This window comes from Schistocerca cancellata, chromosome 4 (genome assembly GCF_023864275.1).
Source record: "Schistocerca cancellata isolate TAMUIC-IGC-003103 chromosome 4, iqSchCanc2.1, whole genome shotgun sequence".
In the NCBI taxonomy this organism is placed as follows: domain Eukaryota; kingdom Metazoa; phylum Arthropoda; class Insecta; order Orthoptera; family Acrididae; genus Schistocerca; species Schistocerca cancellata.
This window is the reverse complement of record NC_064629.1, coordinates 129,041,028-129,054,475: the sequence shown is the minus strand read 5'-3', so window position 1 is coordinate 129,054,475 and position 13,448 is coordinate 129,041,028. Positions and strand designations below refer to the sequence as shown.

At 40.9% G+C, this 13,448-nt stretch overlaps 1 protein-coding gene across 3 annotated transcripts in view; it reads right to left on the bottom strand.

Annotated features, from left to right (window-relative positions):
• Nucleotides 1-13,448, bottom strand: part of LOC126183567 (trafficking protein particle complex subunit 10) — a 150,322-nt gene that overhangs the window by 39,124 nt on the left and 97,750 nt on the right. For all 3 annotated transcript variants that reach the window (XM_049925645.1, XM_049925646.1, XM_049925647.1), the window contains 3 exons: nucleotides 11,208-11,423; nucleotides 5,410-5,595; nucleotides 2,162-2,392 (listed from right to left, as the gene is read on the bottom strand). In XM_049925645.1, the coding sequence (XP_049781602.1) occupies nucleotides 2,162-2,392; nucleotides 5,410-5,595; nucleotides 11,208-11,423 (633 nt within the window). The remainder of the gene's footprint in view (nucleotides 1-2,161; nucleotides 2,393-5,409; nucleotides 5,596-11,207; nucleotides 11,424-13,448) is intronic.

The window sequence follows — 13,448 nt, the reverse complement described above, 5'->3', positions numbered from 1 at the left end:
GGGGCTACTGGATTTATCTTCTCTCATTCCCTTGGCAATTCGAAACCATTTAATTACCATGGGCAAATAAACTGATACAATTTCTTTTTCTGAACTTAAGTACCATATACATAACAACTACATGCCCATACTGCTTTCCAATCCTGCCAAAGCTTCCAAGGGTGTGTATACTTACTTAAAAGTATCTTATGTACAATGAACAGGCTTTACTCTCCAATTAGAATAACACATGGTAGTGATGATGTATCTGTACTGGTAGCACAAGTCCTGAAGTAGTGACTTCTCTTTAACCAAGAGGTAGTATGATCACTTTCATTTGCCTTTAATGCTCGATTCTCCCAGTTCATCAACTTTACTTCTGAACCTGTCAAGATTTCTCAAGAATCAATACGGGTGTCCCCCACAGTCAGGAGTGTTATGGAGATCACTGATGTCTTTATGTTTGCATACCACTGTACGTGACACAGCACTTCAGATATAAGAAATGTATCTTCAGGCTTCTCTTACATTTAAATGATGATAAAGATAAAATTATCGCTGATATGCCACGTACTATTGGTCAGATTTCTCTTGATTGCTGGGTTACCTAGTTCTGAATCTGTTTAAGTTGTCAGTATACTGAATACTTCGCACTGCTAATGGTTAATGTACAGACACTGTCAACATTACAGATCCAACAACAACAATATTACAATTAGTATTGTAGTAGCCTCTGCTGTAGTTAGTGAATATCATATTGTGGTACTGGACTTTGAAACGTGTGATGATGAAATTTCAAGCCTGCTGTGGGACTATGACTCCTCAGTTAAAGTTTACTAAATGAGGAATGAAGGGAAGAAAATAATTAACAATGTTACTTAATGCTGCTTTTGAGCACTAATACAAGATTCGTATCAATTGATACAAGTAGGGGAAATGAACATATTCTGGTATTTTTTCTAGACGTGTGTTTACGACTTCCCTGTGTCACTTTTACATTTGTAATGATGCTCTGTATGAGAGACATATCACACCTGTAGTGTCGGCATTATGTGACTTAAGCACAACTTGCTCTCCTCACACTACTTCTCTCCCTATGACAGTCTATGTGCTGTGTGTATGACAGTCTATGTACTGTGTGCTGGCTGGACATTACTTCCACCACCCTTGCAACCCCCTCCCCCCTTATTCCATGTACCGTAAGCAATTCCAAGCAGTTAGACACACAATATTGCAAAGAACATAGGTAGGTAGGAAGGAAGGGAGGAGGACTGAAGGTCAAGATCCAACTGATCATGAAGACTTGAAAGAGCATTAGCTTGAATTAGGGAAGGAAATCAGATGTGTTCTTTTTCAAAAGAATCATCACAGTAATTGCTTTAAGTGATTTAGGAAAACTGCGAGGAAACTTTAAACTTGGTAACCAGATACAGATTTGAGCCACAATTTTCCCAAGCCTTAGTCCAGTGCCTTAATCACTGACTTACCTTACTCTGTAAACAGAATTTCTATCTCCCAAAACGTATCATGTTCACACTGAATCCTGGATTACAGTCACTGCTTTCTTTTTAACATTACTTGCATTGAGACATTAGGGAAGCAGTTGTTGATGATCAGGGAACTTAGTATCACTTGGGAGATTTACAGGTCTGCAGAGTAAGCTTTTCTCTCCCTGTTGTGTCAACCACTTGCAGCTCAGACACACAGGTAACATATTTTGATGGCTTACCAGCTGGCTTTGCTATGCATCTAGATATTCAGCACAGGTACGATCAATACGCCAAATACGCTGTTATTTAACACTTTACAACAACAAGATCATGAATGAAAATCGTTCAGAAGAGGGCGTGTAAACCTTGTATTTTCACTATGCTGTGATTTTGTCTGCATTTGTAGTCTGCTTTGAATGACTTTTTAAATGCTTTTATGGAGTTTCCAAGTTCTATGATCTCAGTTCAAGGTTCTCTCAAACAATAGAACTGAATTCAAAAAGCTTATATTTTTCACCTCATTGTATGATTTCCAGGAGATAGTCACATATGCATTTCAAAAGAAGATACACTGATTTCTAACACATTTACATACAAAAGCCTGAAACTATGAAGATAACTGTTTCAATAAAACAGTATTTACAAAACATATCAAACTACACAAAAATTTATAAATCACTTTACACACTTACTAGTTTCTGCCCAGCAGTAGGATTATGGGAAAGCAATGAATGATCTTTATTCCCCTTAATTACGAGCTCTGGATCCTTCAATTCAATCATCTGCTGGTTTAGACCACATACAACAATTTGAATGAATTTGTTAGCATGTTCTGTGTAAAGACGGCATGATGTCTTGAAAGATGGCTGAAAGTGCAGAGTAATATTCTTCTCTTCTGATGTCCAAGGTAAATGCAAGCTCACCTATAAAACAATGGTACATAAGAGCAACACTTTCAATCCTGTGACTGCAATAACAAACTAAAAATGAAGTCACTACATTTGTAATTAGTATGATACATACACTGAGAACTAAATTTCATTTATACTTTATAACTATTGGTAAGCCTTTGCACGAGACTGAATTTCTCCAATTTGACCCTCACAATCACTCTGTACAACATACATGTGGGAGGAAATAATATGTGGATAGACTCCGTAACCTCTTTATCACAGGTGCCTGCAGGTTTTCACACTAGTAGGGGCAGAAGATTTTCCCCACACATGTGATTTAGACACACGGGAAAGGCATACAGCGTTCATAGTAACAATGACCAGTGAGTGTACCGTGTTCATAGATTTGGAGGTCAGTATGCCAGTTAAAAATTATGCATCCTCTGAACATACAAGGATATTGATGAAGGTTTCTCGGGTCTCCAGCCGGGTGGTAGCGTTGATATCTCGCGACGTTTCGGGAAGTGTCATACTACCCATCTTCTGGCGAAGTGTCGAGATTCGCGGAGAGCGGGCTATTTATATGCGCGGTCACCCCCCCTCCACAAGACCTTGGGTGGCTGGGGTGGACCAGCGGCGTGCGCGCGGTGGTGGGGATGGCGGTCGCCCCCCCGGCGGCTGCGTTCGTTTCTCGGCGTAAGCATTCTGTTTGCGTCCGCGGCGGAGGACATTGACGGGCACGCTCCCGACGGATTGCCGCTATCGCCGGGTTCCATACTGCGCTGAGTTGGTATCCCTCATCTCTGTTGATCAGATTCTCGTGAATCCTTATTTCTATGGATTCTTTGATCACACTTTCCCAAAAGCCAGATGCTCGGCACAGTACCTTCGTGTTTTCGAAGTTGAAGGTGTGTTCTTCATTGATGCTGTGTTCTGCTATGGCTGATTTTTCTGTGTGGCCTAGTCGCACACATCTGATATGTTCTTTGCAGCGTTTAGATATGCAGCGCTGTGTTTGCCCAATGTATTGCTTTCCGCATTCGCATGGTATACTGTATACTCCTGGCGTGTTAAGGTTCAGCGCGTCGTTGGCACAACCCGGTAATAGCAGCAATCCGTCGGAAGTGCGCCCGTCAATGTCCTCCGCTGTGGATGCAAACAGAATGCTTACACCGAGAACCGAACGCGACCGCCGGGTATAAATAGCCCGCTCTCCACGAATCTCGACACTTCGCCAGAAGATGGATAGTATGACACTTCTCGAAACGTCGCGAGATATCAATGCTACCACCCGGCTGGAGACCCGAGGAACCTTCATCAATAGTTTGCGCCGGGAAAGCATATACAAGGATATGTTTGCTTTAAAAATCATTCTCTTTGTAATGCAAAACAGACACTTTTCCATCAACATTGGAGGTCGTATGAAAGACTTGATGAACAGTATTTGTTTTGGCTGACTCCAGCTACACATTCCAAAAATGAAATTGCACTTATCTGCCCAAAAATGAGACAGAAAATGTGCTTGATGTCTCTTAGGAGGGACTCCATTATATAAAATATGTTACATTATTTTCTGTTGATATCACAGAAATCCTACTTCATTAATAAATTGTTTTCCTGCCATTATAACTTGTTCAGTAAGAAACACATCACTATGTTCAACTCTGTAAAGTTGGTCAAATTTACCTTCACTGCAATCAAAGCTTTGTCGAACACATTACATGCTACACTCTTCTTTAGGATTGCAGAGTAGCACCAAGAAGCAAGCATTCTATCCATTCTCCTGCAATACGAAACCCTGGCAACTAATTTTTATCTTTCCTGCATTAAATTCGAAACCTGCACATCCTGAACCTTGTGACATATGACATGAATGAAGCCTGGAAAAACAGGAGCCCCTTGAGGCTGCTAAGGGTCTGAGACTACTCACTTCGAAGTCATTATCATTTCAACTTGTTACATTCAAACCGTCATTACTTCTCTAATTGTTAGTCACTACTTAATTACCGTCATGCCACATCAATCGATACCTGGATAGTTAACATCATACCCTGCTGTGCAATATTTAAGTAAATACCAACTAGCAATAGCTATTTGATATTTATGAAAATGTGCACAAGCAGTGACTCACTAGGAAGGCAACATTTCTGAGACAATAACACATGTTTGGCTATCCTTCATAATGGGACTGCATACCCATGTAGTAGTTTCGCCATTCAGTACATCAATATCTTAATTCCATTTCATTATAGCTGGCATCACTATTTCTTTCCTTATAAGCTATGGTATTGTGGTGTAATTCATTTTTTGAAGATTACGTCATTTTTTTAGATTTTACTTCAGTTTTTTACACATTTGCATTTAATATCTACTTTTGACCCAATAATTCATTCTTTTATTGTTGGCAAGAACGAATGATGCAGGTGCTTCTAGGAAGAACACAAAATTTCCCAAGAATGTATTCGTACATGTGGGAAATAAACTGGCAGTTTATCTACTCATTTTCATTGTCACATCAATTACTGTTGTTAACTTTTACTAGGTATGGGTATTGAAACAAGAATTTAAATATCTTGTATCAATAATATACCAAACTTTATGTCAATTTGTGAAATTTCATGTGTCGATTTTGTATATTCGTTTTTTAAACTAAATGAAAATATTGAAGTGCGTGCTCCAGTTGACTCAGCATATGTTGAAAGTTTTTCTAGCTACTAGCATATATTGTATGACAATAGATGTTCCATCACTTTTGAGAATGTCTGCCTGCTGGCCGTCACTTCAGTTTATGGCTGTACAATGGCTATTTCTAAAAGAAAACCTCTTATAAAGTTTTCATTACTCTAGGTCACTTTACATACATTTTGTATGATTTTTAGATTGTTTTATCAATATTTTCAGGTCGTCTGAGTGATAATTTTCAAAAGTCGTTTGAGTGATAATTTTCAAGTTACCTCAGGTCATTAAAATCTGGGCCCTTTTTCATCTTCATAAACAAGATGAATTCACTCTACCCCCCCCCCCCCCCAACCCCACCTTGCAATTACCTTATGCTCTACAGCAGTGTTGTCCTTCACTGGAGGCATGTCAGCCAATACCTTCATGAGCATTGACTTTGTTTCAAATGGCTGTGCTTCAGGTAGAGAAACAGTCACCTCATTTGAGAGAGGTTCGCTGCTGTCCTTTAACTGCATACACAAGCCTCTTGAAGTTCTTAATCGAATGCATGTTCCCTGGAAAATAAAAGTAAATAGTGTATTTAAAATGTGATACACCAAAACATTTGTTCCTATTTTTGGGTGAATTGTTAGCAACTCTATCTAGGCACTATGAGTAAGAAGCTAGGAGTTCACCGTTGTCTGCTTAACAAATGCCAGTTAGCCATGGTAATAATTTTCTTTTGTAGAGAGAGAGAGAGAGAGAGAGAGAGAGAGAGAGAGAGAGAGAGAGATATGGGGGGGATGGGGGTTACTTAAATGGAGACTGAAAAAGAAGAGTCATGTGGTCAGAAGTCTGTACACCATACTGAGTGTTATCTGTATGCTATCAGGTTATGATTTATAGAGAGTGTAAAAGCAGACTCACAGTTATATTAACATAAAAGGTGTTTTCGATCAGCTGGAGTAAAACTGGTGTTCAGTCAGACAGACTTCACAGAAGTTGCATATGCTCATCTCATACTGCCTTTATTACTATTATTATTAAGTGGGCATGTCAGGGGAAAAAATAAACTCAAACTAGGTTCAAGAAACAAGAATATTGTACAAACCAAATATTAGGTGCAATTGTGAACTACTTCAGAATGATTCAACGAAGGCAAGGAGAAATCCTTAGCCAGGAAATGTTTGTTTTGCAAAGAATGTAACTGCATTTTATTTAATCACAGGTCAGGTCAATCTACTCTTTCCAATGTTTTTCCTGATAAATGGATTGGGCAATAAGAAGTAAAATGCAGAATACAATGAAGCAGAGAAGTAACAGGGTGTATGAATTCTTTGTGGTGGGACAAGAAAAGAGTGGTTAGACTAATGATTGAATCTGTCCTATGCAATGGTTCAGAACTGTGAATTATAAATTCTGACCTCAGAAGATGAATATTAGCTGTGGAAACGGATTATTTTCGAAGGAGTACCAGAATATCAAGAATCGAGAAAAAAAAAACAAATGACGAAGTAAGAGCTGTGATAAGGGAAATTGAGACAAGTGATGGAAATAACTGAAAGAGAACCATTACAGTGATGTGAGAATTTGCTGAGAATGCCATCTCATCAGTGGCCAAAGAAAATTTCTGAATGAAAACCATCTGGCAGATGTAAACGCAGCAGAGCATGACACTCTTGGAATGACTACCTTCTGCCGCCGAGCAGTGTGTCAGCAGTGGGCAAGTAGCAGCATTACTGCATTTACTAGGCAGTCTTGTATTTTAATAATCATTTAAATTTTGTGTCGAATTGTTTGTGCTTTCTGTAGATTAGTTCAGACGTTCTTTGCACAACAGTATTCAGCATGGATAGGGACTGAGACTGTTGTGTTCGCATGCGAGCTGAGTTGGCATCCCTTTGCTCCCAGCTTCGGGCAGTGTTGGCTTCGGTCACACAGCTTGAGGCTGTTGTCAATGGCCATCACTGTGGGGGTCCGGACGGGGGATTGTCGGGGACGGCCAGGTTCTCCCATGCATCCCCCGATCGGACTACGGCTGTGGCTGCCCAGGATACTGCCAACATTGAGGCTGACCCCTCACCCGTGGTAGAGTGGGAGGTCGTCTCGAGGTGTGGCAGGGGGTGAAAGACATTCCGGAGGGCTGAACGGAAGGCCTCTCCAGTTTGTCAGATGAACCGGTTTCAAGCTCTGTCTCCGGCTGATACTGATCTTCGGCCGGACATGGCAGCTTGTCCTGTTCCAAAGGTTGCCCCTCAGTCTGCAAGATCTGAGCGGTCGCAAGGGGGTGGGCTTACTGGTAGTTGGGAGCTCCAATGTCAGGCGTGTAATGGGGCCCCTTGTCAGGCATGTAATGGGGCCCCTTAGGGATATCGCTGCAAGGGAGGGGAAGAAAACCAATTTGCACTCCGTGTGCATACCAGGAAGGAGTCATTCCAGATGTGGAAAGGGTCCTTCCAGATGCCATGAAGGGTACAGGGTGCACCCATCTGCAGGTAGTCGCTCATGTCGCCACCAATGATGTGTGTCGCTATGGATTGGAGGAAATCCTCTCTCACTTCCGCCGGCTATCTGACTTGGTGAAGACTGCCAGTCTCGCTAGCGGGATAAAAGCAGCACTCACCATCTGCAGCATCGTCTACAGGACTGACTGCAGACCTTTGGTACAGAGCCAAGTGGAGCATCTGAATCAGAGGCTGAGACGGTTCTGCGACCGTGTAAGCTGCAGATTCCTCGACTTGCGCCATAGGGTGGTGGGGTTGTGGGGTTTCATATTCCGCTGAGTAGTTCAGGAGTCTACTAAACACAGCAGGCGGCTACACGGGTAGCAGGGGTTGTGTGGCGTGGACTGAGCGGTTTTTTAGGTTAGATGGCCTCGGGCAAGTGCAGAAGGGGCAACAGCCTCAAAGGGTGCAGGGCAAAGTCATGACATGCGGGGACCAAGCAGCAATCGGTATTGTAATTGTAAACTGTAGAAGCTGCGTTGGTAAAGTACCGGAACTTCAAGTGCTGATAGAAAGCACCGAAGCTGAAATCGTTATAGGTACAGAAAGCTGGCTGAAGTCAGAGATACATTCTGCCGAAATTTTTACAAAGGCACAGGCGGTGTTTAGAAAGGATAGACTGCATGCAACCGGTGGTGGCGTGTTTGTCGCTGTTAGTAGTAGTTTATCCTGTAGTGAAATAGAAGTGGATAGTTCGTGTGAATTATTATGGGTGGAGGTTATACTCAACAACCGAGCTAGGTTAATAATTGGCTCATTTTACCGACCTCTCGACTCAGCAGCATTAGTGGCAGAACAACTGAGAGAAAATCTGGAATACATTTCACATAAATTTTCTCAGCATGTTATAGTCTTAGGTGGAGATTTCAATTTACCAGATATAGACTGGGACACTCAGATGTTTAGTTCGGGTGGTAGGGACGGAGCATTGAGTGACATTATACTGAGTGCACGATCCAAAAATTACCTCAAGCAATTAAATAGAGAACCAACTCGTGGAGATAACATCTTGGACCTACTGATAACAAACAGACCTGAACTTTTTGACTCTGTAAGTACAGAACAGGAAATCAGGTATCATAAGGCCGTTGCAGCATCCCTGAATATGGAAGTAAATAGGAATATAAAAAAAGGGAGGAAGGTTTACCTGTTTACCAAGAGTAATAGGAGGCAGATTTCAGACTACCTAACAGATCAAAACGAAAATTTCTGTTCCGACACTGACAATGTTGAGTGTTTATGGAAAAAGTTCAAGGCAATCGTAGAATGCGTTTTAGACAGTTATGTGCCGAGTAAAATTTTGAGGGACGGGAACAACCCACCGTGGTTCAACAACAAAGTTAGGAAGCTACTGTGAAAGCAAAGAGAGCTTAACTGCAAATTTAAACACAGCCAAAACCTCTCAGACAAACAGAAGCAAGCGGATAGGCACTTGGTGCAGGGAGTGGCAACTGACCCTTAACATATACAAATGTAATGTATTGCGAATACATAGAAAGAAGGATCCTTTATTGTATGATTATATGATGGTGGAACAAACACTCGTAGCAGTTATGTCTGTAAAATATCTTGGAGTATGCGTACGGAACGATTTGAAGTGGAATGATCTTTTAAAATTAATTGTTGGTAAGGCGGGTGCCAGGTTGAGATTCATTGGGAGAGTCCTTAGAAAATGTAGTCTATCAACAAAGGAGGTGGCTTAAAAAACACTCGTTCGACCTATACTTGAGTATTGCTCATCAGTGTGGGATCTGTACCAGGTCGGGTTGACAGAGGAGATAGAGAAGATCCAAACAAGAGCAGTGTGTTTCGTCACAGGGTTATTTGGTCAGAGTGATAGCGTTACGGAGATTTTTTAGCAAACTCAAGTGGCAGACTCTGCAAGAGAGGCGCTCTGTATTGTGCTGTAGCTTGCTGTCCAGGTTTTGAAAGGGTGCGTTTCTGGATGAGGTATCGAATATATTGCTTCCCCCTATTTATACCTCCTGAGGAGATCACGATTGTAAAATTAGAGAGATTCGAGCGCGCATGGAGCCTTTCCGGCAGTCGTTCTTCCCGCAAACCATATGCGACTGGAACAGGAAAGGGAGGTAATGACAGTGGCACGTAAAGCACCCTCTGCCACACACCGTTGGGTGGCTTGCAGAGTATAAATGTAGATGGAGATGTACATCAACATAATAACAGAGCATCATGGTGAACACAAGGAGGATGCCCTGAATAGAGAGGCTTGCCAAAAGGTAACAGAGTTACAGCAAAATGTTGTTATTAATTGATCCTATAATAATAAGTGATACTAATATTAACAACAACAACAATATAATGTTTATGACACTAATGCAGTTTGTCCGTCTATGTTACCATAACCTCTTCACTGTACGCTAAACGTTTTACACCAACAAATTTGTTTGGTTGATTTGCGAGGAGGGGATCAAACAGCGAGGTCATTGGTTCTGCAACAAATTTCTTTTAAAGTTGGAACAGGTGGAAATCATAGGGGGAGAAATCTGATGAGAAGGACAGATATTCCAACAAGTCACACTTCCAGTCAGTCATTTTCACAAGCACCAAAGCACCTTAGGGAGCAAACACAATGGCCTGCTGAAAGAGGAGGAAAGGAAGGGAGACAAGAAGATCATTGAATAAGCCCAGGAAAAAGAAGAGGATTATCTTTTACACTCGTTTTCAGCCAGCATTGAACTACTATGGTTCCCCTATGATACGAAGGTTAGTTACTCTCTCTCTCTCTCTCTCTCTCTCTCTCTCTCTCTCTCTCTCTCTCTCTCTCCGAAAACCAGTAACTTTTGGACTGAAGTATTAGATGCATGCCAGAGCCATTCACCCAAACATCCAAAAACACTATTAATAATGTTTCAGGGTATCAGAACATAGTGGAAAGCCGTTCTCAAAGATTAAGCCCCCTAAAAATAGCAAAGGAGGTCCTATAAACTATTAATTACACATGAACTGCCTTTGGAATGAATGATAATGGCTGTTGATTGTTGTAACACCCATTGCACATTCCAGTCTTTCAGACAAAATTGTTGGAGAATGTTCATGAAAGATAATACTTACAGGATACGGATGCATATATATAACCTTGGGCTTTTAGATTAAGTACACCATTAGCCTCCTCTAGGCACACAATTACCAATACTTGTAAGTCAATGTTAAGGACAAGAGTTGAACAACAAAATTCTTCACTGACTGACGTGGCTACATCTTCTTCAATTCTTTCACTAATGAGGGTTTCCATTTTGTTGAAATTGTAACGTTGTAATGTCTTAGTACAGAACATAACATTTCTTCTACAACATAACTCTTCGAAGTTGACACCGTGATCTCAGTGCCTCGAAAACCTTTTGTTTCTGCACATACTGACACTACCATAGTCCGGCCTGAGAGAAACGTACTTATGTTCTTTTCTTTACTTCGAACAATCTAAACACCTTAAATACCGATCTAAATACCTAAATGGAAAGATTTATTTTGTTATATTTTAAGAGTATCATTTACATTAGAAAAATTTAGTTACAAAGAAATTTGGTTTCCAGTGGTTACTCTAGCAATAAAGTTCTGGTGCTTATTTTAGAGTAGCTGGGATTTAGAGGAAAATTCTATCATGATCATTTACAAATACCTTATATTAGGAAGTATCAGTACATAAAAAATTACTTTCTCACCTCATCAATGGAAAAGCTTCCTGACGAAACTGTGAGTACCATCTCTTGTTCCAGTCCTGCGAGCAGATCCTTTTCACCTTTGTTAAGACTAACTGATGAAGGTTCCCTTACTACTCTAAAGCTTAAGCGAGGTAATATGATAGGTGACAGAAACTCCAGTTTTCCTTCCACCATTAAAGACAACTGACCAAGCTGATAAATTCCCTTTTGTTGGGCCTTGAAAGAGAAACAGAAGACATATATTATTCATTAAAAATTGAAAAACTGTGCCTGTACATGCATTTTGTACAATATTGATCAACAAAAAAATCTCAATCTATACCATGCATATAACGGTATTTTCTCTCTAATTTTTGAGAACAAAATGCTTCTCAGATTCCAAAACAGAGTATTTAGTTAAAAGACATTTTGAAGTTTTCCACCTCGGATGCTTTTGACAAGTGTTCATTTTATTACATCTTGCACAATTGGCCAATTTCAGCCTTACGGGCTTTCTCAGGCACAGTCTACAAAGGAACAGATCAAAGATACAGGACGCATAAGTTCGGCTTACTGATGTACAAAAACAATATTTCGTAATGAGCAGCCTAGAATTGTACATAGAGCTGTCAATGTGTTGTAGAATCATCCCGTTATAAAATAGCGGATAAAGCTGATCAGGAAGAGAGGACAAATATAAATGCAAGCACCAGAATTAACAGCAGAAAGCTTACTGCATGCAGTAATAGTCATCTTCATAACTAATGCTACGTTAAAGAACACTAAATGCGCTTGCTTTCATTATTGGATACCAATTGTCACTTCTATCCATGTGGGAAACAGTTGCAGCAAAGATACAGCAATTTGAATGTGTGTGTCAAACATGTTATTAGTACACATTAAAAAGTCAAAATTGAAAAACCAAATCCAGAACAGTGTGCCAAGGCATCAAATGTGTCTGCAGAGTATGGTGAAATCCAGGAAAAGGGGGAAAGAAAGTCTTTATTACATTTTGGGCATAAAATAACTAGAAATATAGCTCCGCCAGTCGGTACATAATTAGTGTATAATCTTTGACTACAAAACCACATACACGTGACAAATTGCCTTAGCTAGAAAGTGACATTTATGACTTAAAATAGCTTCCACTCCAGTCATAATAGTTATTGTAACATATGGATTGCCAAATGATGAAAATATTAAAAACTCAATAATGTAAGAAAAGATAGATTGCTACTTATCATAAATATAGCACAGTAAGTTGCAGACAGGAACAATTAAAAGCTTTTGGCCACACCCTTTGCTGGAAAAAAGAGAAACATAAACCATTCATCCACAAAACCAAGCACACCTCATATACAAATGACCATCAACCCCGGCGACTCAGGCTAGAATGTAGCTATCACATGGGATGGCAGCAGAAGCCTGGTGGTGGTGGTGGGGGGAGGGGGGGCTTGAAGGGGAAGGGATAACACGGTAGGGGTCGGGAAGGAGAGGAGCACTGTCTGGTGGACCGTGCAGGGACTAGAAAGCTAACAGTCACTGTGTCAAGAGGTTGTGGGGCAGGAAGGTGGGGAAAACGGAGCACAAAAGGAGAGGAGCAGAAAAGTTGGGCAGGTACATTGGCAGACTGTGTCAAAGAGTGTAGGAGACAGGAATGGGGAGGATGTCATAAGACAGGGGTTTGGTTTTGTTCTACTTTAGGGCGCAAAAAACAACTGGGATCATATGCGACCAAGTCAAAACTATAGAACGCTAAGACAGAGAGGAGTTAAAAAACGACTATACGTCAGTCCCAATTGACATAATAGAAGACAGCTAAAACCAGGGCTAAGTGGAGATACAGCATGTGGAAAAAAGGGTTAAAAAAAGACACCATACAGAAGTGTAGATCCAAAACTAAAAATTAAATGGCCTTCACCATTTTGCTTTGGCGGATAAAAAGTAAAATGCGGTCGACAGCTAGTGCTTCATTTGCTAAAACGGCCGATAAACCACACAGCAAACCCAAGCAGGAACGTTAATGGTTAAAAAATGGGCATTTCATCAGGAAGCGGCAGACATTTAAAATTTGGGCGCAATGTGTAAAAGGTGGTGGGGTAGCACCACTTAGCAAACAACGCTGGCTAAAAAAGGCAGTGGCCAATATGCAGCATAGTTAAAATGACCTCCTCCCGGCAGGAGGGCCGAGAGGTGGTCTTCCAAGCCACTGGGAGAGGCTGAATAAGCCAGAGCTTATTCCCGTGAAGGAAGGACCATTGG